The 27,148-nt window shown below is 41.0% G+C and overlaps 1 protein-coding gene across 10 annotated transcripts in view; it reads right to left on the bottom strand.

Moving 5' to 3' along the window:
* The window catches only part of CLSTN2 (calsyntenin 2), a 595,520-nt gene that overhangs the window by 64,364 nt on the left and 504,008 nt on the right, over positions 1 to 27,148 (bottom strand). For all 10 annotated transcript variants that reach the window (XM_068954006.1, XM_068954011.1, XM_009674091.2 and 7 more), the window contains 3 exons: positions 26,560 to 26,755; positions 24,357 to 24,565; positions 17,613 to 17,762 (listed from right to left, as the gene is read on the bottom strand). In XM_068954006.1, the coding sequence (XP_068810107.1) occupies positions 17,613 to 17,762; positions 24,357 to 24,565; positions 26,560 to 26,720 (520 nt within the window). In that variant the 5' untranslated portion in view covers positions 26,721 to 26,755. The remainder of the gene's footprint in view (positions 1 to 17,612; positions 17,763 to 24,356; positions 24,566 to 26,559; positions 26,756 to 27,148) is intronic.

The raw sequence follows: 27,148 nt of genomic DNA, 5'->3' as shown, positions 1-27,148 counted from the left end.
CGGTGACTGAAAGCCTTCTAACTCCAGTATGTGAAAAGCCACTGTAAGAAACCTGCAGTTCCACCTCTTCAAATGTCTTCAAATGTCTTCTGTAATTTTGTGATGAACTAATGACTGAGCAAGAGCTGAAAGGACTACCTACACTCTCAGTCAGATCTAGCTAATCCGTGATCTGCTCATGCAGATGTCTCACAACCCAGAATATTTAAACAATCACCCGCCTCAGGCAGCCACCTGTCCACGACATACCTAGCACTAAGCTTCTCAAGTAAGGTTTCTAAACCCAATTAAATATGATGCTTCAAACCTGCTTCAGAGCAAACCCAAACAACCAGCATTAATCAAAAACATGTGCATTTCAGCTCTCTTTCCTATCCATATGTTAGTCACTGTAGCAAAATTTCGAGAGACAACCGACTGCAAAACACCAGTAAGAACGCCACATTAATAGAGATTCAAATATTTAATTATTTGGAAGTCACAAGCCTATTCTGCTTTGCTTGCCTATTGTATACACCTTTGTATCTGTAAAATTTCTCAGAAAAGTACTCCTACAGATACGTAGCTGGAATTTCTCTGACTATTGACACTAAAAGAGCTAAAAGAGCAGTCCATGGGGGGGGGGGGGGGGGGGGGAAGTCCTGATAACCAACCAAACCCCTTAAAGCAAATGCACAGACATTCTTCCTAGGTATCAGAGGATGGTAATTTAAAAACATTCAGTATGTGAAAAGGTTTAGTGTTTTTCAATAGACCTCATTTTCAGAAAGTATGAGAAACGGTACTCTCTGAAAGTCACAGTCTTAAACTGGATTAAAAATTCGTGAGAAAATCTGAGAGTCCATGCAAATATTTTGAAACGCAGAGCAATCATTAGAGGAGTCCAGAAAAAGGAGACGGGACGACTCAGTCACTGGTCTGCTTTTTCACATCTGAGCTTTTAGATGTTCTTGCAAACTCGGAACCCAAATGGTAATCATGTAGCATCTTGTTATCAAGAGGAGGCTGGTGCACAGCGATACAGAATGTTCCATGAAGTATTTCTTTTTTTTTTTTTTTTTTTTTACTAAAATCTTTTGGACTTGCACATCAATGTTCAAAATGACTAAATGACAACTATGACTACTTGAAAGCCTGCCCATACAGCAGCTGAGTTGCTATTTTAGTAGTACTTTTCACGTAATGATATTCACCCCATTCATTCTATATCTAGTTAGATACGATCTGCAGTATTGCACAGATTTGTCAGCTTAACCAGTTCCCTTAGAATTTCAAGTGTCACTCAAGGTACGTCATTACATTAACAGATTTTTGTTCCTATCCATTCAGTACACAAGAATAGCAAACTACTTTCAAACACTTAGATAAAAATACCATTTGCTGCTTGTATACAAAATAGTAGGATTTGAATTATCGCTTCTACAAGCCTCTCACTGACTACTTGGAAGAGAGCATTACTGTACCCAAAAAGAAAGACACAGAGTCCTGTATGTATCTGAAACGCTTCTGACTAGCTCAGCAACTTTCAGGTTACAGACACTTTCTGGCTTCTCAGCTACTTCACATTAACTGGCAGTCATGCAAAACGTCCATTAGCGTACACGAGATGCGACTGAATCACTACCTGTAGCACATCTGCCTGCAACCGCACACGCACCTCAAGTTACATGAGGAACGGTTTATACAAATACGCTATCTAAAATGCCACCACTCACACGGAAGAATAATGGAAGCCTTTGGTTTCTGTCACAGGAACATCATTTGGCTCTGAAGGGGCGGCCTTTCATTTCACAGTACTCTGTTCCTACTTGGCAAAAATGAAAATCTGTACCTAGAGATTATAAACTCTGTATGTCAACCAGCCGCATTTATCTCGGCTCTGAATTGCCAAACATCAACTGGACCTGAACTAGTGTTTTTCAGCGCTTGGTCCCCTGCAGCATCACAGACCAATCCCCATCCTAAACCTCACTTGCATTTCTTTCACTGACGGAAAGGGGCCTAAGGTAGGATTCGGAAGTCGGCCAAGGATCTTCCCTCCAGGCAGAAGGCGGCCTCAGGCAGAGGAAGGGCAATACTGAGTTAAGATACCATCCTGACAGAGCAAAATGGTCCTTAAAGGCACTCTAGCGTCCCCATGGCATTTCAGCATCCCAGAGGTGTTGAAGCTGAGGCCAGCACCCTCTCTATCTCACCACCAGTGAGGTGAGTAAGGCTGAAAAGCGTACAGAATTAGAACAAGTAACAGTAAGTGGTGGGAGTGTGAACAGCTTGTTGTAAGATGCCAGGCTTTTATTTAATTTGGAACACGGTGAAGCTCATCGTTTCTCTTCTCAAATAACATCCTATATGGGGCACGCTGAAAAGATCAGTACCTTGCCCTCAGGAATGCGGTGGCAATTTTCCAGTTCCTCTAAGACTGACTCAGAGGAAGAGTCTTCTGTAACCAGGGTCTACAAAAGCCTATGAATTTCAGGACAGATTTTTTTAAATTGGGTCTTAAAATGTGACTCATATCCAGGGTTATGTAAACAGTTAAAAGACACATAATCCCATCTGAAACGGTAGGTTGCACTTGATCAGCTCAACTCAAACATCACTGTTTCTCCTTTGGCACAAACTCATGTGCAACAACTGCACGTTACAGTGTAAACTCAGAAGGGTAAACACTATCCCCACAGCAGACAGGGAAGATTATTCCCAAGGGAAAAGCCTGAATAAAATTAGCCCCGCTCAACCCTGCCAAGGACAGTCGTCGCCTGGATTTTCTTATTCCACAGGCCTTCGCTTGCAACTTGTAGCGTAAAGCACTTTCAGATAACGTGACGCCAGCCGTGAATGGATTATACCTACAACGTAGCAGTGTGAGAACGTTAAGTATCGACGTGTCATGTTTTTGGTTCAGATTTTATGAATTATAAAACAACTATGTGAACCTGGATCTCCACCTCCAAGATCCTCAAACCATTCCAAGATGAAATTGCCTCAAACTTCAGTAACAGCTTGAGCCTTTAAATAAAATCCCAATGCACGAAAAAGTAAAAATTCTCCTTTCAATTGATGGATAACGTAAAGGCTTTCTCAGATCTCTATTCTTAACAGTTCTGCATGTCATTTTCTTTCCTTTTAATTGATACATTACATCCTAACTCATTTCTAACCTCACTCTCCTGTGCCTACTAGATGGCAGGAGTTGCACCCCCTTCTACAGCCAGGAAAGGACTCCAGACTGAGCTAAATCAAATAGCAGCCTACAGATTACATCTTGCTCACACAATGATTGAATCTGATTTTTCCTTGAAGGAGTATGGCATGTGAGGGAGACGTATGCTTTGAGCCACAGACTGGCTGGATCACTGGGCCCGAGTCACTCGAGCAGGATGAAAGATGTGCACCATGGCAGCGAAACGGAAGATAACATTTACACAGTGCTATATAAGAGGCCATGCAACCTCTTTACTGAAGGGCCAGGACATAAGCTTTGCAGCTAACTGGAAGATCCAGTGTTTCCTAAAGAAATACGGTATTTCCAAAATGCACACACTTTGATACCTGTGCCAATCTTACCCTTGGGAGATCGGGCCCCGTGACGTTATTTTACAGACATTTTACATATCCTATCAGTGAATCACGACATCACACGGCTTAAAACGACGAGAGTTTCCTTCCCCTTCTGATCGTTCATTGAAATGTTTACAATGAGGTATGCAAAGGATAAAGAGAAAACTGTGCACATGCGGGAAGCAAGAGTTGTTTGTGTAATTCTGGTGAGCGTTATACCTACCCTGAATTCTCAAAAACAGACTTGACCTTTGTAATACAGAAACCTCAATATTCATATTTTTATTAGCACTGCCTTTCTGCTAACGAATCATATGCTTTCTAGAAATACTCTCTCTTTAAGTGATGCATCTCATCCTGCATATCTGTATGTGCATATGCATGCTTGCACACACTTAATCCTTCTTCCCCATTTTCTCCCTTTTTGGGGAGGGGAATCATTTGGTAGTCTAATTCGTCTGAACTTTATAACGCTAAAGTTAATTTTGAGATACAATTCGCATTTCAACAAGATTATGGAGCTGAATGAATAAAATGAGAGCTTCCTCAAACAATTAAACACCTTGTTCACGTGTAATGACACTACCCCTGAAATCTGATCCTGTCACATTCTGTTGGATTTCATTAGGTAGCTGTAGCTACAGAACTGGGCCTATGCTTGTGTATTTCAACAGTTCAGACTAGCTCAGACACTGATAAAAACGTCCAGTTTGATCGTGGTTAGAAGCGGACCCACTTCATACAGAAGTTGAGTACATTATTCAAGGGAGATGTTTTGAGGAAAAAAATACTGTCTTACTTTAGGTTTCAGACCAGTGTGACTACGTCAGTGTTAAGAAATGACTTCTTCTATGACAGTAGCAGACAGGTGAGTCTTTGGAGGTGGCGGAAGGCTGCTGAGAGGAACAGTGATTGAGTCTACGGTGGAGTGAAACACACGGAGACTAGATCACGTCTTTCCCAAGACGCTAACCCAAATCTGATGGGGTCCTGAAGAACTTTCTGCTTAGGGAATATTGACAGTCAGCTTAGTATTTTTAACTGCAAACACCTGCTGTGTGGCATTCACACTACCTGATCTAGAGCTAGGCTCCTCTCATATCTTCATGCAGAGACTCTCAAAACCAGCTAATCCTTCAGGATAAATCTTTTCCGCTCTATGGTGCCTGCATTTCACAGTTCCACAGAAGCAAAATCCAGGTACGGTTTGTATTTTCCTTCAAGCAATTCACAGAAACTAGCATCAAGGTACTGTTCTGGCTATTAGATCCTTATGAAGACCATATAAGCACCTTAAGAAGGCATAACCACCGCCATGTAGATTTGCTGACTGGGATTTTATTTTACTTGCGATAAACTCAGTGGACTGCCAAAACACGGCACAGTCAGGCACCTACTACGAAGAACAGAAAGGAATCACCGCAATTTAACTTAAAACTTGTGTTAACATCACCAAGAGTTTATACATAACTTTCGGGGACTTAATCTACTGACTCAAAACACAGCACTGTTTCTCAAACTATTGAGATACCTGGCACTTCCCTCCCCTCCCCCCCAAATGAAAATTAAAATCCCCGAGTCATCACCACCAGTGGCTGGCAGCAGCCCCCGACTAGCTGCTGTGACTGTGGTACCCTCCATGCTTGAGGGGGGCTGGCTCCGACTGGACTCCTCAGGCCGGTTGGCGAGGACGGAAAGGAGGAGCACGCTGGTGGCTGCCGCGGCACGCTTGGGCCTGTCTCACGACGTACCATGCACTTGCGGCACACCCTCTGGGAATCACTGCTACTCAGGAAACTGAAGCATACCTGTTTCTTTCAGCCTCCCCTATATCCTGATGAAGTTGCTATGTCTCCTATCTTCTGATGGATTACGGGCACCTTCATAAGGTCCACGGTACACTATAAAACACAGCCTGATCAGGGCACACACTTAGATAAAAGATAAATCCTGTTAGGAACACAGCAGTGCTACTGCTCATCGCAGGCTGAGCGCACCCTTCAACTGCTCCCCTGTACGCAGGCTAGGTGCAGGGAGCAGGCTCTTGCAGACACGCCAAAGGCAAGACTATCCAAAACATCCACCTGAAATTCTGGCAGGCAGGATGCATACAAGGCAAGACGTTCCAATACGTTATATGCCGTACCTACGGCACCTTCACGACCCTAGCGTTACTTTTCACAGGAAATGGTGTTTTTCTGAAGCAATCATCTGCCTTAAATATACAGTACGCATGAGCTAGTCATTAGGCACTCCTCTCTTTTAGTGGCGCATGTGGCAACCGACCTGCTATTGCCCTGCAACGCACGTTTCAGCTGATGGGTGCCGAGTTCCACGTGTCGTAACATATACGTACAGTTTGTGCGTGGTCACGAGTCAGATAGCCAAAGCGTAGTTTTACCTTTTCCAATTGCAAATTGCTAAGCAATGCAAGGTACTCGAATTTGCACTTCAAGGCAACAAAAAGTAAAGATAAAGGATTTTTTTCTTTAGTGACACACACACACACAGTATATGCAAGTTCCCGCATCTTTTCTTCTGGACCGTAATCTCTCCGTATTTATGGATTTATAAATTGTGCAACCTAGAGAAAAGAATATTTCCAAGGATTTCCAGTTTGGAAGGAAATTCAAACCCCAAGACACCTAAAGCAATTATCTGCTCTGCCTCCTTTTCTTCTGGACTATCCCTCCTCCAAACTTCTGAAAAATGAAAACTGTTATTTGCAAAATGGAAATCTCAGCATTGAAATATCTCTCTCCAGAAACCCGGAATGTTGTTTCTTCACACAGATGACAACTGAACGTTGTTTCTTCACACAGATGACAAGTGAACAAAACTGTGTTAACGTTATCATTTTAATTTAAAGGCATCAGCAACGTTAAAAGGAATCATCTGCTATGCCTGGTCTTCCCAGAGGGAAAGTTAGAAACAAGACTGGTAGCGAATGTACTTGCTTATACACATTTATTTCTGTGAAGATCCTCAACTACTATAGTCACCAAGCCCACTCAGGCCGTCCGAAGAGTCTCCCATCCACGCAAGTGATCACTTTGTAAGGGAGTAAATGTGGTAAGATGTCTACTAGCGAGAGGGGCCAGAAAGCAACTAGTAACCATCAGCAGACTGCTGTTTCCAGGATCCATCAACGTCACCGTGCACTGCCCAGAGCATTACTTCCCAAAATAATTTGCCAAGTGTTACACGGATGCAACCAGTCACTGCTGACAGAAAAAACTCCTTTCTCTCTTGGGAAGCAAGCGTGTCTGAAATGGACTGAAATTCCGATTGGACTGTTTTTGATAAAAAATGGTCAATTCCTCTCCCTTTTTACAAACATATATATAATAAGTATGTCAACACACACACCGGCATATATAAATGCTCATGTATATATAAATATATATGCACATACACAAAAGAAGTATAAACACATATATTTTAACACCCCAAATAATCTTCAAAGCTCTGTTCATTCTTTTTAAAGGAAAAAACGATCACTTCTCATCCAGCTCCACTAGCGATATGACAAAACTAAGAAACCCCTAACAAACTTAACTGCGTTTGACAGCTAAAATACAAGCTAACAACACACACACAACAGCACAACTAAATCTGATGCCACATACCAATTCAAGCACGTCGAATATGACGACTGACCTCCTAAGGCAATGATGATCACAAGGTCTGACTCAGTTAAAGACTGGGAGACGGCTGAAGGGAGATCCAAACTAACTTCCAAATCCCTGCTAAGGAACAACCGTTTGCTAAGACACTGGAGCAGAGATCTCATAAGCATGAGGAAACAGCTATATACACCTCTTCTCCCTGCAACATGCTGATAGTTTTAAAAAATAAATACACAAAATGAGAAGGACAGATGAACTTGAACTACTGCAGGGTAATGGTAGTCTGCTCTTAAGCAGTAAGTGAGGCATACTGGAATAACTACTGCGACTGAACTACTGATACTGAGTATGCCATTGAGGGATAAAGAACAAAACCCCAGCGGTGGGGACTCAGCATCGCAAAATAAAGATAAAATAAAGAAATAGCACATACAGAACAAAATCTGACTGGAACAAATTACACTTTGGGAGATTTTTATTACAATGATGACAGTTTTCTACTGAAGCAAACCAGATGCAGAGATAGTTCGGGATTTCTAACGCTTTTAGAAGGACAAACTATCAGAAAATGATGTCGTTACAGAACAGAAAACTAACTTCCTAGCTACACTGGATACAAGCTAATTGTGCTTGGATCCTGATAGCTCTGAGTGCAATAGCCAAGAGATTTCATTGCTGGGGAGTACGTAAGGAGGTTCCCAAATTCCAACAAACAGACTCTGAAACATTCAGTGGAGCAGCTACTGAAAACAACTGAACTGAGGATGTCAAAGCTTGTGTGGAAAGTCTGCAAGTTCAAGTCCGTGGTGCAAAGACTGGAGGCTGTGATCCCTCCGGGGGGGGGGGGGGGAGAGAAAAAAAACATAGGCAAAAGCTTTAAACATAACTGGATATCCTGAAGCACTTTAAATCTTGAGCAGAAGAAACAGAATAATGGAAATATCAGCTGTCAACTATATCGTAGAGGTAAGAAATTTAACAACATAGTAAGAATTGTCACAGTCACGTTCGCCGAGACCTTGCTATGAAAACGAAAGCAAAAAGAAAAAGATCCTGTAGCTGGAACACTGGAAAGGGAACAAAGAAGGCGTAAGAATGACCTTTATGGAGTTACATGAGAGCAAGAATAATCTAGTCACTGGTCTAAAATGAGTGATTTTGTGCATCAGTTAAGACAGAAAAGGCAGACGACAGTATTTCAACTGTAATACGGATACAGAACTGACAAAGGAGAAGGCAGCAATGAGTTACTTTGAAAAAGGAAAGCTCCTGGCACGCACGGAAGTGACTAGTAAGGATCCTCGTCATTGTGCCCTGAGATTGCTATTTGATATTTCCATTAGTGGTCTTGGCAAAAAAACAGGACTGCGTTAATTACTTTTGCTGATGACAAAACAATTCTACGTTGGTAGTCAACACAGAAACAGGATATCACAAGTGAAAAATAGGATGACCTTGAGAACTGCTGTAATAGAAATACTACTTGAGGGCAATGATGCAAACTGCCAGCTCATGCTCTAGAAATTCTTCAGTAAACTGGTGACTCAGCATTTAAAACCAATGGATGGCAGAAGAGCTGATTCCATTAAGTCAGTAATAGCAGGTCTATAAGGCACCAATCTGATACGGCCAAGCGAAAAAAAAAAAGTAATCTTGGAATATATCAAGCAACAGATTTCCAGGAGAAGGCTTTCGTGAAAGGAAGTTGTGAAAATGCTTACCTGGAGGGCTCGTAAAAGATACATTTAACTGTAACACCTATACATAATTAGCAGAGGAAAGGAGAGCCTATCCTAAAACGAGAGACATTTGAAATATGCCTAGCTATTCGATTCATATGGAACAGGTGCAACTGCTTTCTCTAAACATATCTGGCAGGCCAACAGAAGGAAAAGTTAGAGAACACCACTGATACAAGCACGACATATGGGTATGCACCTGTGTAAACTCTGAGCTAGAAAATCAGAAACTGTCAGCACTTCAATTAATTTGCAAAAATTTTAAATACGTATATGCAGAAGAGCAAATATTCTATCAAAATAGTGCCATGGAAGATAATAATTGAATGTAAGCATTTTCATTTTGGATATCCTGTTACGAAGACATATAGCTAATTCATATACAAAAATGCCAAGACCAGACTGGCATAAAGTATCCACCCACGGAATAATTTTTTTTTTTTTTTAAAAAAGGAAAACATCCTTTTATAGCAAGGACAGTAAATACCAGCATTGTATTTTAAACAGCCAGGTATGCGCACAAAAACGATGCAAACTGATTTATATTTATTGCAGAAAATATGCAGGCCTTTAAAACTGTGTTCCTGCGGACTAAGAGTATTATTCTTGCAAGCACGGTCTCTGCATTTGATCATCCCGTCTCGCTCTTCTCCTCCGAATAAGCAATTGCTTTAGCAATCACACTGTTCCTTGTTAAGAGTGCTGACAGCTCAACAGTCAGTATGGTTTTGGTTTTTCTCTGCAATCGGATTTTACTAGAAAGCCCACACGAATACCATGTTAAAATCACTTAGCGCCTACAGCAAACAGGATCTGTAAAGCACGTTGACGCAGACATGATCTGAGATCACTCTGCTGCTACAAGAGGAGGTCCTGCCCTTCTCTGGCGAAGGGAACCATGGTATTTCAGGAGGAGAAGCGAGCCGATCGGACCCTTACGTGGCCTCAGAACGACCAGTCAACAGGAAGGGGGTGGCAAGGCTCTGCCTTTCTGTGGTCCGTCAGCTTAAAGAGGCCTACGTGTTTTTAAAAAGAGGTACTAGGCAATATTTTAAAGACATATTAACTACTATTAACTACTCTTATAGTTTATAATAGTTTATTAGGTAAAAAACAGTTGCTTGTTTAAGTATTTTTAAGCAAACACTGAGTGCAAACGTCGTGGAGGATTTTTACAGAAAACACTTTCTCCTGCTACTTTAGATCGCACACAAAGGCTCAGGTAACTGAATGCAGTGCGTATATGGATTTGTAGTACTGGAAGACTGACATAGGGAATCTTTCTCAAATCAGGAGAACACTTCACACTGGGTATTGTGAAATCCTGTTTCCACATCAAGTAAAGTCCTAATAACTTTCTCTTAGTTGGAGGTTACTAAATATTGGTTGTGTGGGGGCTATATTAAATTTGGCAGAAAAAATTGAGTCATCTTTGGCCAGAGGGAGACAAAGACGTTAAAGACTTAACCATCAAGAGACAAGCTGGCTATTAATTTTTGCATCATCATTAATTTTTGCATCTCATCTTTGCGCGGTGGTGCAGAATTTTTTTTTTGAAAATATACTTCTTACGTATTTGGTTCATATTCATCTCCCCCAGATGCACGTTCAGCCTTCGTTATTTGTTAAATGTGTGTTTTCAGAAAAGCCAGAGTCCTCCAGTACTTCTATGGGATATTCAGCTGGGACTGGTTTAGAGGAGTTTTGTCTGCCTTTTTAGCCCTAATAAGCGCTTTCTATTTGAAATCAATGGGATGTTAGGGCACAGCCTGACTTCTGGTTTAATTCGTCAATTAATGAGCAGACCTAAAGCAGCCTCAAAACGTATTTTAGGTGCTCTGGGAACTTGATTCTGTCCTTCATTTTCAAGCCTCAACTCCTCTTTCTTTTCTTCTCCCCTTGTAGTACCTCACTACCACCGGACAGCTTGGTATGCCAATAATCAGGCTTTCAACTTTTTGCTCATCTTGCAACTTTCAGCAGATTGGTTTGTTACGTTTTATTTCCATTTCTTATTACGCTTGTGCACTAGTGGGGCAGGCAAGCAAAAAGTCGTCTTTTTATCACTTTTGTAAAGACCATTCCCAAAGGCAGTAAAAGCTAGAACAAGACGCCACTAGGGTACCACAAAAACATTAAAGGAAACACAATCTAGATTACTGTTTTTTGACTTTTTCCTATTTAGGGATCACCTGATATTTTTAATGCAAATATTGCATGGATATTTACTCCTATGCTGTCTATGCTGTAATTTTCAATTACAATCAAATTATCACAAACCCCATTTTGTGTGCTTATTCGCACATATGTCTCAGGATGCCTATCAATAATTTTGCTGGTGTGACGGTCTACTCAACTTGGACCAGCGTTTTTTTAATCTCCAGCCTGCAAAGTTATCATCAACAGTCCGGAGAATCGTTTGAGTAACAACCAAGTCAAGTATTGTGTTTTTAATGTAAACCTGGTTGGAAAATCCAATTCATGAAACAGTCATTAACGTTTCCACCCAAGTCTGTTCTTCATCCAGCACTATTCTCTATTTTCCTTAGCGACCTGGAAAACAAAACAGGGAATATACTTGCTCAGACTACAGACAATACCAACCAGGGCGGGCCTGCGAAGACCGAGACTGGAATTCAACATTTCAAATCTTGACAAAGGAGATCCAGCCTATTAACGCAAGAGGGCTGCTTGCAAGATGCTACATGTACCAACTGTGCTGATACAGAGCGAACAGCAGCTTCGACAGCACTCGCAGAAAACGATCACAAGAGGAGGAGGACGGCAGAGTACAGAACGAGCAGGAGCAAGGAATACCAAACCACTCTGAAAAAGGCATACACAACAGTGGCATGCTGAAAGGGAAGCACAGCCTGCAAGGCTCGGGAAGTAATCTTCCCGCTTTCCTCAGCATCAGTAACCTGTTAATTGCAGCAGCATGGTCAGTTTTGGCTCCCACATTACCTCTGTTCGTTCTGTTCTGGATCCTTGAGGGCTGGCTCCAGCTGATTTTGCAGTCGCATCGTCAGCAATGTTCTCCGGGTTACAGTTCAGTCCCGCGGTCTGCAGGCTTCGCCTCCTTTAGGCACTTATGCCTTAAGAGTCAGGCTTATGCTAAGCTGAAACTGACTCAGCTACAATTCCCTTCTCTAACAAAAGGATGCGGACCAAAAGGAAAGAATCCAGAGGGGAGTGACAAGAAAGCCCAGATTCAAGAGAAAATGGAGCACTGGGAACAATGGTAAAGCAACGGGAGTAGCTTTATCTGAGAAAAGGTAACTAGTGTGGGAGGCACGTTAACCACCGACCAACAGCTAAAGGGCTGCTGAAAAAAAGGAAATCATCTCCTCTACATCTGGAAATGTGGCCCAGTAGCGACATACTTTAATAAGCGAGGAAATAAACCACCAGGACGGTTTAGGAAAACATTCCTAAGCAGGTAAGCAGGGAAGCACTACAAACAACTGCCTTGGTATAGGACAGAAGCTCTGCGTCACTGCAGGCCTCAGCTCTTGCCTTGACAAAAATTTGTCAGAAATTATACAGGTAGAGTTGACTCTGCCTACAAAATGTCTGCGGATCTCTTCCAAACTTCCAAGTTCGCAAGTATTGAGATTATTATGCTCCTATTTCAGTTTTTCTATAGGCGAACCCTGAACGGTTCTACTAAATGTTTATCAAATAAATATAAAGTAATAAATAAAGTAGATATGAAGTCTCAGAATCATATATATATCACTGATTCTAAATTAAAAGATTATACTGCAAGTGATAACCTGCTTCAAAGTAAAAGCAACTGGTCATATGCATGAGCAGCAGAGAAAGACACACAATCTGATTACAGAGGATTGCGAAATTTTTAGTAGAAGGCTTTTTTATTAAAATCATTGAGCTTTCGCAATCAAAACTTTTAGATGAAGAAAGATCAAATTCAATGTATTTTTTAGCTTTTTTGTTTTTTAAATGTTTTGCTTTACTGCTTTTGAAACACAGCTTTGTTTGTCTTCTGCATATTCAGTCCCCACATGCAGATCTTGACTATTTTTCTGATCCCAGCTCCTAACTGGAACGTTCCCAATATACTGACAATGGTTTGGATGATATTTTCTCCTTCCTCTCCTAATGAGGACGCAATGCTTTCACATGTATTTTAAATGACATGCACATATGTATTATGGCCTGCATTATTCCTGGATGATCGCGTTTCTGAAACCACTTCCAAACATTTTTAGTTTTCCCAGAAAACTAAACGGAAAGGTTTTTGAAATCGTGAGAAGACAATAACCCATCCACAACTACTCAATGCCACTTTTGGGGAAATGTTAATGCTGTTACTAAATTTTGCATAAAGAAAATATGAAAATGTATGCTGTTTTACCCACAAAGCACTGTGAAGTTTAGAGGAAAAAAACTTAAAAGATCTTGTTAGAGCAATAGATAGTCATGAACATGTCAAAGAGAAGAAGAGTTTTCAGCTGATAAAAGATGACAGTTTTATCTGATTTGGAGGAATGAGTTTCAGAGTGTACGCTTTCCCATAGTGGAAAGAGCTATGCTTTCATGACTTGTAATACTGCTTCTGATTTGCAGGGCAGGTCAGAAAAGAAGAAAAAACGTTTCACGTAGCTCTACTTCCCTTCTCATTTTTCACTTCTGCTTCAGTGCAATTGTGCCGAAAAGCTATCGTTATATGCATTATTCTCCATCCTTATCTGATTTAACATTCCTTTTTTCAGTAAAGTCTGAATCTTCCCTGTTTTGAATAAAGCAGAAGTAATTTTACAGAAATCAATATTTATGTGACAACAAAACTGCTGCAGTGAGAAGAATCACGCTGGAAGTGAATCTACAGAAAAACGGCACAGTCTTTGTTCTCTGTCTACAGAAGTGGGAGACAAAAGCAGAGGCCTGAGGGAAGAGAGAAAATCATCAGGAACGTGCTGGAGACGACAATATTTCAGATACCGCCAAGGGTAAACTTGGAGTTCAAATTATATCTATTATTTCCCATTTAAATTATCTTTTTTTTTTTAATATATATATATAATTAGTGCATTTTCATAGTAAAAAAAAAATCACCTTCTAGCTTTTATTTATAACGCAGTCTCCTTCATCCTCTGGCGGTAAGCGATGACTCCATCGTCCGAAGTGAGTAGAAACGAACGCAGCTACAGCAGCACGGAGAGGAAATTTGTACCATAGCTGTTGCAAAGCCAGCGGACAACATTCATTCGTAAGAATTTTCAATTAACACTAAAATAACCGATGAGGAATGAATTAGGTTAACTGATTTCTAGTTTAATATTGCCTAGGCCATTTTAGAGTGGCCTGCTCGGAACTGCTTGATGGCAGTTTGGTTCCAGTTTCTGTTTCTAAAGTGGCTTCTTAACAAAGTAGAGGCTTGCCACTGGCTGAAAATGTCTGTGCGCTCTGCGTGGAAAGGCTAGCCAACAGTGCATTCATGGTCACCCTCAAAAACAGGGGAAGTAGGCTCCTCGATGTAATGAAGACTTGAACAGCATTAGAACTGCTCTCTGCCCAAGGGAAAATTGTTTAAAGAACGGCACCTAGGCCTGCTGAATCGTATTTGCCCTGCTATACATGTCAGTCATGTGGAGTCTGCCTCTAGAAACAGGAATCAATTTGTACATTACACTTTATGTACGCCAATTCTTCACTGTCTCAGCCCTGTGCAATGTAGGATATTTCAAGGGCATTTGTTACCGCACTGAAATTTTTAACACTGAATTCACATTCGAGTAGCTACCATCTCAGTTCATACCAATCACAGAAAGAACTGCATAATGTTTCAGATTACTAAGGCTAGTAGCCTTTAAGAATCAATTGCCAGGGTTATAAATTGAAATTCCAAGTATTCATCTGTTCAAGATAACACTGAAGAACAAGACAAAAATCATGTATCGTATTTTGGCAGCTTCTGTGTTATAACCAAAGGCTCAGAATATTCATCTCTTCTTTCAAGCAAAATATTATTGTACATCTCTTAGTCACTCAACCTTTTAAAATCTATCATTATTTCAAAGCATACGGAGAATACCTGTTGGCCACCCTTTTGTGGGGGGGGGGGGGGGGGGGGGGGAGGTTAATAAAAGTCACAGGCAGAGGGAAAGAAGGGCACTGCAAATGATGTCCTATACATACGTATGTCCTCCGTTTTCACGCTCCTGAATCTCGGTTTCCTCTGTAAGTACTGGAAATACTATTAGTAAGTTTTGATTATTTCTCGCAACAGTTAAATTTTAGAGATTTCAGCTCAAAAAGTGAAAAGCAGCATCACATATATGACTATCTTCACCTTTAAAAATAAACAGGCATAACAAAAAATTTCTCCTTTAGGAGAGATGAAGAAATTTCTGGAAGTAATGTGCCCCATCATATTTTCAAATTATAATGAATGATTTGGTCATTAAGAATTAATATCACATTTATGCATCTCAACACCTAAGGGCCCTACCCCGTAAGTAGACAAACATAATCCACTTGCACTCGGTGCCATCTGATGTGCAGAGACGCCCAAAAACGTAGCACGGTCTTTTACCAATTTCACAGACGGAAAAGTGGAAGAATTTCACTGACATCAAACGTGCTCGTTTGGAAACGCCACGGAATAAGCCAGAGCAAGAACCCCTCCGATATATTTGATATTTTCCGTTGCCTATGGTGAAGATCCATCACAAAACTTTGTATCAGATCAGTAAGAAGAAAGAATACGTCTGTGCCGAGTTGCCACAGAAATAAAATTCAGTATTGACAATGAAGAAAAAGGCCAAATTCAAGCACAATGAACACTACCGAGGCATATTCTTTCCTATCTTCCTGAAGATACCTTAGATAAGCCGCTCTCTTATGCAATGTACTGCACCCTTTAAAGAGCTGTCTTGCATAGGTTGTTCTCAAGTTATTTCTTTCTTTCCCTTCTTCATTTTCTTCTACAATCCAAACCGACTGAGCAGTCTAGTCTCTCAACATCACACATCAAAAATAACAAGCTGGCAGCCGTTCCCTACTAGATATCTAGTGTTAAACAAACAACAATGCAGACACAGCTGCAGCTGATTTCTAGGAGAGAAGAAAAAAATTTTGCATGCACAAATAACCAGAGCTGATGTCCAGCTTTTCACTAAAACCATAAATAGGTTGCACGCGCTTCACACAACCTTAAGATAAACAAACCACACTTCAAAATATAAAAATAACTGAAACCTTATTTGCCGTCGTTTCCATTGCTCTTCTTGACTACCTGAAAATGGCTCAATGACCACTTCTACTACAACTGATACTTGAACTATGAAGTAAGTATGATAATATTGGGCATTAAAACCACATCATTAGTGCGGTTTCTGTGCAAAAATTATTCAGTTGATAAAATACGTGAATGTAAGTAACATGAAAATTGCAAATCAACAGTTTCAATATGATTCCCAAGCCAGAACTTGGTAGTATTTCATCCATTAGCAATGATGCCACAAAATGAAAACAGAACATTTCTACAGTTCAAAGAGTTCTTACTTGTTTTGTAGAATAAATCATGAGGTTTTGAATAATCAACAAACTCCGTTATAAAATGTGAAAATATTTTATAATTATTTTTTATAAAAATACTCCTCAAAATACTTCAGGGGAGGGAATCTAACACATCCCTGAAAAATTTTAATGTGGTTCTACTCTAAATGAGGTCTATGAAATCACGATGGACTCATGTTATTGCAAATTTATTGCATCCCAAGGCCCTCCAGATCAGCGCTAACATTTTACAAATAATTTTTCTTTCTTTTTCTTCCGTCAGTTCCACAAATTTACCCAAGTACAGCAGCAAAACTGATTTTTTTCGTTCTCAAGCCTTCTCTTTTAACAAGTCAGGTTAGTCCTGAATGACATCTGCACAGTGCAGTCATATTCGGTCAATCTGTCCCTAGGCCAGCCCTCATTCACATCTTAATTTTATATAATTTGTGACCTATCTCTCTTCCCAATATATCACCATCTAAGGTTCTCCCCATTTTAAAGAGAGTAGACTCCAGAGCCTTACAACTTTTTTACAAAATCACTTCCAGCGGAAAACTCTCAATATGAGGGCAGTAATGAGTACGAGCTGTTCCTTTCACTCTGCCTGTTGAGCACATCTTGACATATATATACATACATACATACATATATATATATATATGTATGTATGTATGTATATGTATGTATGTGTGTGTGTGTGTGTGTGTGTGTATGTATGTGCATACACAGGAAAGCCAATTTGGTACCTGCAGCAAGATGATGCAAACAACTCTAGCACAGGTGGGGAAAGTACCTTGTCACGGCAGCTCTAAAAAGTTTACTTGAAGTAGTCGTGGAAGAAAGGCAAGCATCAGCACCTTGCAGTATATTCAGACTGAATTAAAAGACAGCATTTTAGAGCAGAACTTTTGCTTTTTTTCTTTCCTAATCTGCCCTTTCTTCCAATGAGGGAAGAAATACGGCAAATGCAAACAACCGCAGGAGTATTAGCCACGTTTCCAACACGTTCCGAATAAAGCGAGCATAAGAAATAGCAGTAATTTTCTATACCACTGCAATAAGCACCATCACTTGCTTATTGTGAGGGGAAAAAAGCCCTCATCAAAGAAAAGAAACTATAAAAAACTACTAAACCATATAAACTTTTACATCTTACCTTGCCAGCCTGGTTTGCACACTGGTTTGACGTCAACTCGTACTAAGACATTTCTGGTTGCGCGTTTTTGCCCACAGTCAAAAGCAGTTACCATTATCTCATACTGGTGCTGTTTATCGTAGCTCAGCTTCTCAGTGTTTCTGATGTTACCTACAGATTCAACACAAGACAACATTCAGCAACTACTTCTTGGCTGAACTTACACAGACCGTAACGTTCCGGGCCCTGTCAATCAAGTCCTTGGCGACCAGAACGCTCTTTGGAGCGCACAGGACTTCCACAGGCAAGGCAATCATGAGGAATGGATAGATTTATTTTTTTTTTTAATCTAGCATAGAAACAAAGAAAAGATCCTTCGGCCAAGGTAAGTTTCTCTACTAACGTCAGATACAGATGTATCTGCCTTAGAACACATTTGCTCAACAACATTTTCTGAAGACTGGGAGACTAACTAGTAGTTACATCTTGAAATACAAAACATGAGAGTAGTCACAATCCCATTTTCCACATCTTCCCAGAGTTCACTGCTTTAACGGGGCAGCAGCACCCACCATCCCGAGAGCCACTGCTGACCACTTCCCCGCGTTCCCCCAAGCAGAAAGACAACTCCCAACCCTGAGACAGACAGAGCAAAGACTGAGTCACAGTATCTTCCTTTTTTCCCCTACTGTTATTACCCTTCAAATGAGGGCTATTTCAAGCCCTTTAACCCCTTCCCCTGCATTTTAAAAACAAGAAAGATCATCATCTACATAAGAAAGCTCATCAGCATGTGATATGACAGCACTGAGCTACGACACGGACAATAACAGTCCACAACAACAGAAATTATCTGCTGAACCCGAGACACGCTTAAAGGGGACAAATCACCTGCACCAGGAACAAAGAAATTATGACTTTCACGAGGAAATGGAAAGATCTTTTCCAGAGAGTACTTCTTGCGGGACTGGAAGATCACCACCCCAATGCACTCTTCTGCATGTGCAAAGTTTAGCTTTTTAATTCTATCCATTTCCACTGAAATACACTTCTAGCTTAAAATGAAATCGTTTGGCATGTTTCACATGTTTGCCCTAGGCTGCTATACCACCTCTTTGAATGAGCTTCCTGGTTCCGGAATTCAAGGAATAAACTTTGCACAAAGGGCAACTCTCTGGATCAAAGCTCCACTTTGTAACTGCTTGCAACATGGTCTGTAAATCTAGTTATTTGGCCTAAATTTGGAAATGGAAGCAGCAAAATCCTGGAGGGGAGTTAAATACAGTGCCGTAATTTCTACAGGTGCTGATCTAAGTATCTAGATCTGGATCATGCTGACACTGGTTTTTTTTTTTTTTTTTTCATTCCTGTGAAACTTGAGAAAAGGGGGAAAGTAGACAAATGGAAGTTTTTAATTAGGCCTTTCACTAAACCTCCCTACCACCATTCCTACGTCACAAAAGGAGAAGCAGAAGGACAAGGACCTGCAACGGCTAATATGGAAACGGTACTGCGTTCTGCAGCTTCCTAGTCTTCCTCTTTCAGGCCCACTGCTCTTGCCAGGCATTCTCAACGCTGCCATGGAGATTCCTCTTCCCCGCACAAACAGAACTGCGGTAACCATATAAACTTTTTTTTTGGAGCCAGCAATTAGTAAAACAAAAACCTAACCTACTCATTTTACTATCTCAAATGGCTTAATACCTGCCTAAGAGGATTTAGTGAAATGCTGACACTGTATGCCTAATTTTCCTTTAATATCTGCTCAGTCTTTCTTTTCTTTCTGCATTATATTATTTCTTCCATGCAGCTATACACGTTCTTCTTTTTGTTCTCTTTGCTATCGTTTTACTCTGTGATCAGCAAAGGTAATTGTCAAGAAACCCAAACTGGCTAAATCTGTAGTAGCAAACTGCTAGAATTTGCTTGGCACATTGACTTGTCTGCTAAGACATGCAAAAAGGATTTTGCATGTCACTAACACCTGTCTTCCAAGACTTGCATTTCATTATGGTCTTTCAAGATGTGGACTACAAAGATTCAAACTATTTAGGTTTTATACTGGAAGGTCACCTGAATGTCTTGTAGATGTTACCCAACAGTTTATTGATTTGCTCAGCATTCTATTTTTCTGGTACCTCTGATGCTTTATGTTACTTTACAATTATTTTACAATTTAATCAATATGATTATAGAGAGGAAGCACTATAAATACAGGCCAATTAACGTTTCAGAGCAGACAGATTCAGAAATTTCCATTTACATGCTACTCATGAACAAAAGGGTAATCAATAACATTAAAAAGGGGAAATTTAAATGAGAGAAGTAAATACTTTTCTGCACAGCTCACAATTACCCCATAAAATGCGTTTGCCATAGTCTTGCTAAATCTTTGCATTTTCCTGGAAATATCCAGAGCTACAACGGGTTAAAAAAAATACAAAAATAAGTGACAGGAGGAATGGAAATATTCCTGCCCGAGGGCACGCGCCATTACACCTCTATTTCTTGAGGGGTCAATTTTGGGCTCAGTTCAATACAGACCTCTCTATTTCATGGGTTTCTTTCATCGTATTTTGGAGCAGCTGATTGAAGTCACAGGAACAGGGGAAAGACCTGGCTAATGATCTCCTCTACTACGGCAATTCCCTCTTAAATCTCATACTTATTACCTCTGTGAACAGGAAGGATAAAACCGAATCTGCTAACGCTTGCCAACGATGCAGGGCTGGTCTGGTCACAGGAGCGGCCCCTGACTCCAGCTCGCTCCCAGGAGCAGCAGCTCAGCACCCCTTGCTGCTGACAATCACTGGCAGCTGTGCTACCAGAGTCAAGCGGGAGCGTTAGAATAAGTTCTTGCGACAAAGGTGCACTTCTTAATCGTAACAGGAAGAAACTCTCAGTTAGAAAAAAAACCCAGGTAAATGCTTAACTGTAAAGTTTCACTTCTTTTCTGACACAATGCCAGGACTGTATAGCTCCTGACACATACCTCAGTGCTGTAAAAGCGACTGCATGACCTTGTGAGGGCCCGCTGAGGTCTATTTGCTAAGATACATAGCTTGACAGAACCTCTACTGACAGGCCAGATGAGTGGGCTTTTCAACTCACCTTCACATGGAACAATCTGAACATGTATTTGCAAAGCGCTTCCCAGTGGTGGCAAAACATTACACCCATTAGAACCATTTTAGCAATGAGGAAGCTAAGTAACAGACATGAAACTTTTTCCCCGAGGTGAGACAGCAGGTCAGAATCACAACAGTTTGTGCCTACAGCTGTATTCTTTAACTATCTGATCACGTCCCCTCCAAAAGGAAGGCAGAAAATGCATTAGAAGTGTTGTTCTGCTGGCACTGCAACAGATCCACACGTTGTGGTTTAGGTTTCCTTTACTTTTAAAAAAAACAATCTAGGCAATAATGATGTGACGACAGCTGAACTGGTGATTAGGATTCTCTGCTAAGAGGACTAAACTAAATTAGACTGCATGTAGAAGTCTGTTAAAATGTATCCGATGCCTTTAGTTCCAGTTCTTTGTGCAGCCAAAGCATGAATTGGTCCTTCACCATTAAGGGATTGTATTTTATGGCTAAGAGTTGATTACCTTCCAAATTATCATATGCAAGAGAGTCAACTTTACTAGCGCTATGGTTTCATAACACAACATAATTTTATTCAGCAGGAAATTTTACGCGCATGGTCAAAACTGCCATACGTAAAAGGGAAGCTTTATTCTACCGAGGCTTTGGGTGCATAATTTGGCAAGGTAACTTGGCCCTGTCCTGCGTCAATGCGCTAGGTGTCTAGATTCCCCCACAGTGTGGTTAAGTGGACTGTGCACTGCCGCAGGCTGATGGTTTCTCTCCTCTTTTCTGCAAACGTTCCCCATGTACGTCATAATTTTTCAAGAAAATAAAATAGTCCCTGGATTGGTCTAGATACAAGAAATAAGTTCTGCCTAAAAAGAGAATGGTAAGAGGTAAAAGCTGACAGAGTAGCACGTTCATCTTCCTAGAAGTCTGCATCAGTGCTTATTTTCATACTTTGGTGGTGAAAAAATCCCACCGTCTCAGCCTGCATGTTTTCCTCATATAGCACATAGTTTCGGAGCCATCTGCAACGTTTCGATTTGATTTTAAGCATCTGATGCAATACTCAGTGAGGGCAACGAAAATCTGTGAACTGATTTCAATGGGGTCTGGATTAAAAGAAAACAAAAAATCATATGTTTATACCACTGAAAAGCAGAAGGCATCACTTCCATGAGACATACTGCCAAGTCTTTCACCAGAAACAGCAAAGTTCATGTCTAGATTTGCTTTTCACAATCAGTAAAAACTATAAGCAAAATCCTAATTAGCACAGCACTTAACAAACACAGCCTCAGGCATGTCGTACATCTATTTTAATACATCCCAGAGCTAATAAAATCGGGCACAAGGCCAAAGAATTTGCACCAGAGAAACTGCAACTCACCTGGCACAGAGGGACGGTTCTGAGTAGTGAAACGCGTTAGAACTAAGCAACATAATTCTGTCACAAAATAAAAGTGCAATCATCTGTTCTCTGTCTCTAATCCCGGTGGGATAAAACAATTACCATTATCTGAAGAAAACTGCAAATTAGACTGCAATTACTGTTGATTGTGGCAGCACTGTTCTTTTAGTGAACAAATACAGCAGAAAGTTATTAATGGAATTTATGACCAAAAAACTGTAAGTATTACAACCTTATACCTGTCATTCACCTGTATTCACTGCAGGCTTTCAAGTCAAATTTAAGTCGATGCTCTTCTCACTGCCTTTGCCGGAAAGCAAGTGACAATTACCTCAGGGCAAATATGTAACCAAAGGACACTCCGCTTCCCTTAGATCAAGCCTCAGATTGCAGAGCAGCTCTGGTCACTCGTGAGCCAGCTGTACTGTGAGATGGGTGATGGAAAGGCCCAAACAATAGGAATGGTTGCGCCCTATCATGCTAATCTCTGCATATTTATCCACGATAGCTGCCACAAACCTGCTATGAAACCACCTGTAATTCTGCTAAGTAACCAGCCACAAACTGGCAAGTCATCTGGAGCTCTGGAAAGGTAACGGTTTCAAACAGAAACGCAGAAAACTTCCCTTTACCACAAGACGGGGGAGATCTCACAGTCAAAAATAATCCAGAAACAGGAAAAGCTTAGAGGGAACTGCTCACAGACATCTACTTCCAAGTGCTTCACTCCGTATATAAAAATCCTTTGTGCTATAGCTCTGATAAAAGAGTATTGTGCCAGCTGACCCCATTTACTTGAACACAATCATAATCATTATGATTATACTTCCTATATAGTATATAGAATGTTTTCCTCCCAATGACAGCATTATAACAAGAGGGCTTGTTTCCTCGATGTCATTTACATTTTATTGATGCTAACCAGTTATTATCTTTTGGTGCTCAGCTGCGCATTATGCAAAAGCTGCACAAATAAAGATGAATCATTTCTGAACAGCAGAAAGGGTTTTTATAAAACATCCCAACCTGAAAATGACTGCTAGGAGAAAACAGCAGCTCCGTGCGTGCTTTCAATTTTTAATTCGGCCAAAAATCAGATTCAACCTCCAAAAAGTATTCTCCTCCTGTATACAACATGGATTAAACGATTCTGTTCGGAAAGGTAAATGAGAGCATCCCGGGTAGTGCCTGTTCTGCAGAAACAACTTTGGTGCGCCCAGAAATTCACATCTGGAGCTTCCGCACGGGCACGCCCGTGTGAATTTCAGTAACAAGGTGTCTTGGACTTTTCCCTCAATACCTCAGCACGCTGCATGTGCAGCACAACTTCCCAGCTCTCCATCACAGGTCTCTCCCCCAGCTTCACAAAAAGCAGCACCTCGATCACCCCTTGATCAGCTAAAGTGATGCCATTATGGGACTGCTGAAGACAGAGCGACTATTTTATATCGTCTGAAGCAACCAGGGAATGAAAGGGAGGGTCTTCAACAGAATTTTAGCGCAGGAAAGTCACCTCTCCCAAACTCAGCGACAAGTTTCGTGCTGTTCCCCAGTAAGAAACCGACGAGGAGAAGCTGACAGACAGGGCAGCCAAGGTCAGAAATTGCTTCGTACAGAAAACTCGGTATGTTCCCCCCCCCCCCCCCCCCAATGCAACTATACTAGAATACCTAAAGCCAGAAAACGAGTTACTACTTCTCCAGTGCATATTTTATTGGGTAAAGTAGATTTTATTCCATGCTACATAAGGGAACTGCTTCAGGAAGCAACACAAGTGCCTGGGTCTGTGGAACTACTCCCTGAAAGTCTAAACAACCAGTAAGTATCTCCAGAGGCTGGACCATTCTGCATTTGGACCCTGATCCAGAAAGTTCAGGGGAACGGGACTAACCATAAACAGTAAATAAACCCTACCGCACAGGACTTAGGCACCTGCGTTGGGAAACGCCATCCCTCATAGAGGGAACTAGATCTGAGACAACTGCAGGAAAGAATCGACTGACAGAGAAACATATTGCTCTTCCAAAACTAGGTTTTTAAGCTCCACGGTGAATAACTGCAGTGCTTTCTGGCCAATCCAAGTGCAAAACAGATGCACTTTCCCAATATAACAGTTCCTTCATCCTCAGAGGCGAGAACAGGAATATTCTCTTCAGTTAAAAACTAAAACGGGCGGATTATCGGCTGGTATCATCTGGCAGTGTCACTGTCTACAGAAACTACTGTATCTGGCCCAGGACTTACAATTGCATCCTCCACACTCACCATTTCTGTCAATGGCAAAAGGAACATCTGTCGTGACAATTTCATAATTGCATATCTGGCTGTACTGTGGAGAACAGTCCTCATCCATGGCTTCTACCTGTAGTATACTTTCATAGATCTTTCCCTCTGTCACTGTGGCCTTATACGCACTCTCCTTGAAAGCTGGTGAAAACTCATTGACATCCTTTACCTGGATATGGACCACGGCCCTAAAATAAGTAAATGAAAAATTCAAGGAGAAAAATTAGTTTATTATGATTTTAAGAAAGATCATATTATTAACAGATTGTTTTCAAAACATTTCCAGGACTAATGCAGAAAATAACTGGAAAACAAGGTAAGCCTCTGTTAAAATGAGAAATTATTGAATTTGTGTGCTTAACGTCAGCAGTTCGAAAACCGAATGCGGTGTTCAGTGAAAACATATTGCCACGGCTAGCAAGGAGGAGTCTTCACGGTGCTCCTCTTAAAACTGTGCTGCATCTTAAAACAGACCACCGGCAAAAGGTCAACGAAATCATTCCAATGTAAAATGGAGTCTTAAGTGAAAAAAGGGACAGAGAATTACAGTACTTTTTACATGTTCATCACTAAAAGTGGTCCGTTTATGAACACTCTTCAACATTAAATAAGTCTCTTGCATTCTTCTGCTGGTTATAATTATCTCACGTCCTAATTAGCTGCAATATTGTACATCTAGCTTGTGAAAGAAACGGTATTGTTCAGTACCCCAAACTGAAACGCAACATAATATTTCAAGAAAGAAATGATGCCACACATCCGCTGTGTCCGGGTGGGCCTGAGCTTCCCTGGTGAGTCACAAAAACATACTCACTTACGAACAAATCAAAGGGTAGGGTCCTTGGCAGCTCTCATTAGGATAACGACTGTGCCACATTATCAATATGTGCATTCTCGTAAACCCTCGAGGGCCAAAAATGAAAGTCCTTTTGTATTCAATGACCAAACCCTGCAGGCATTCCGTTAGAAGGATTTGCTATCTGAACTGACAGGCAGGGTAAGAGAGGGACAAAGAAGTGAAGGGACTTTCTAGATCAATAGCAGAGCCAGCAATCAACTGTGGGATCTTCAAACAACCTAGCTTACTGTGTGATTTAGTATATAAACCACCACAAGCGTACCACGCACCAGCTTCTGGTCTCAACGTACCAGATTTCATTTTGTTTATGACTGGATCAAAATACTCCAAAAGCCTAACACCTACTATACTGTTACTGACATACGAGGGGGGAAAAAAACTCCTAAACTCTGACAACACGCAATCAAAAACTGTTTCTGTAACTTCACAGTTATTTGATACTGCACGTTTCCTTATAAATGTTGTTTTTTATTTTTAACATCCTTAAAAAAGTTCAGGATGAATTACAGAGCTGATTACGTTTTTACTTGTCGCGTGTCTTTGATGAACAAATGGAAGAATGATTACTATCAAGCATTTATTTAAATGGCTCTCACAGCAAAACGAACAGTTTGTATAGCAGTTACACATCTACACGCGAATAAATCTCATCTTTATTGACAAGTGGTCTGGCGCTTGATTTCATGAACTGGATGAAAAAGGCGCTGTGCTGTTTAAGGTTAGGCAGGGAACTGGCTCCACAGTATGAAGTGCCACCTATTAACTTGCAGTGCCCCCTTTTCAGAGGATCTGAATTCCTCTGAGACTTGCTATCCAAACGCAGAGGTCAGAAAAGCACTGGGCAAAGGCAACACTGCTGCAGCTTATACTTATGCATATAGTAAAAAATGGGTGAGTTCCCTCACTCGTTGCCATTTGAAATGAGACAAACAGAGAGAAAACCTACCTACATCTCCTAAATTATAAGCTGGCTTCCACATCCTGGTTGATGTGTTTAGTCTATCTGTTTAATGGGAAAGCAAGAACAGGAAAAAAAAAAAAAAAAAAACATAACGGAGATACGGTTCTCCATTTGAACAGCGATCCTATTAAAAGCTTCAACTGAAAACCTTGCAGAAGAGGTCAAACTGCAGGAGGAAAAAAATGAAGGATATTTTCTAAAAGCAAAAAAGAACCCCAAACAGACAAACTATTGCAGCAACGAATTGTCTGGGTTTTATTTGCTTTCCACCTGACTGTAGTATAGAAGATGTCCTTCAACCTCATCTGTACTGTAGTGTAAGCGCACGGCAAAGCAAAATTTTTTTCCTCATTTTCACTCACTTGTGAGATTTCTTCCAGTTTGTTCCACTCGGTCCTGATCCACAGTCGTAGGCCTGGATGACGAACGTGTACTCCTTCTGCAGTTCACAGTCAATCGGACTTTTTGCTCGAAGACGACCTTCTCCGGATGTCTGGTTTAGCACAACGGCTTCAAAGGGCATTTCTTGTCCGTGGATTTTAAAAGCACAGATTTCACCTGTGAAGAATAATATCAAACAGCTGTAACTGGGGAGAACTAAGTCGCATGCACCAGAGTGACACTGGAGATGTTACTCATTTGTATTTCTCACGTTGCTGCAGAGGGGGTAGCAGAGACTCAGGCAGCGGTTTGTAACACTATCAGAGCCACTGGCCACCCACGCGCGCAGCATGATGTGGCGACTGCAACTCTGATCACATACTTCCCTCTTCCTCTGTCACTGCGGCATAGTTTCTTAAAGCCCTACAGCCCACTCCCTGGACATGGCATCGATGTAAATTTCCAGCTGGAACAAGAGGAGTTTGTTTAGTTAAACGAAGAAAATGAGATCAAACAGAGAGAAAAACAGATTTGAGAGGTCTTCCTTCCTTCACGCCGCGGCCCATTCAT

This window comes from Struthio camelus, chromosome 9 (assembly GCF_040807025.1).
Source record: "Struthio camelus isolate bStrCam1 chromosome 9, bStrCam1.hap1, whole genome shotgun sequence".
NCBI lineage: Eukaryota > Metazoa > Chordata > Aves > Struthioniformes > Struthionidae > Struthio > Struthio camelus.
This window is presented reverse-complemented; position numbering and strand designations above follow the sequence as displayed.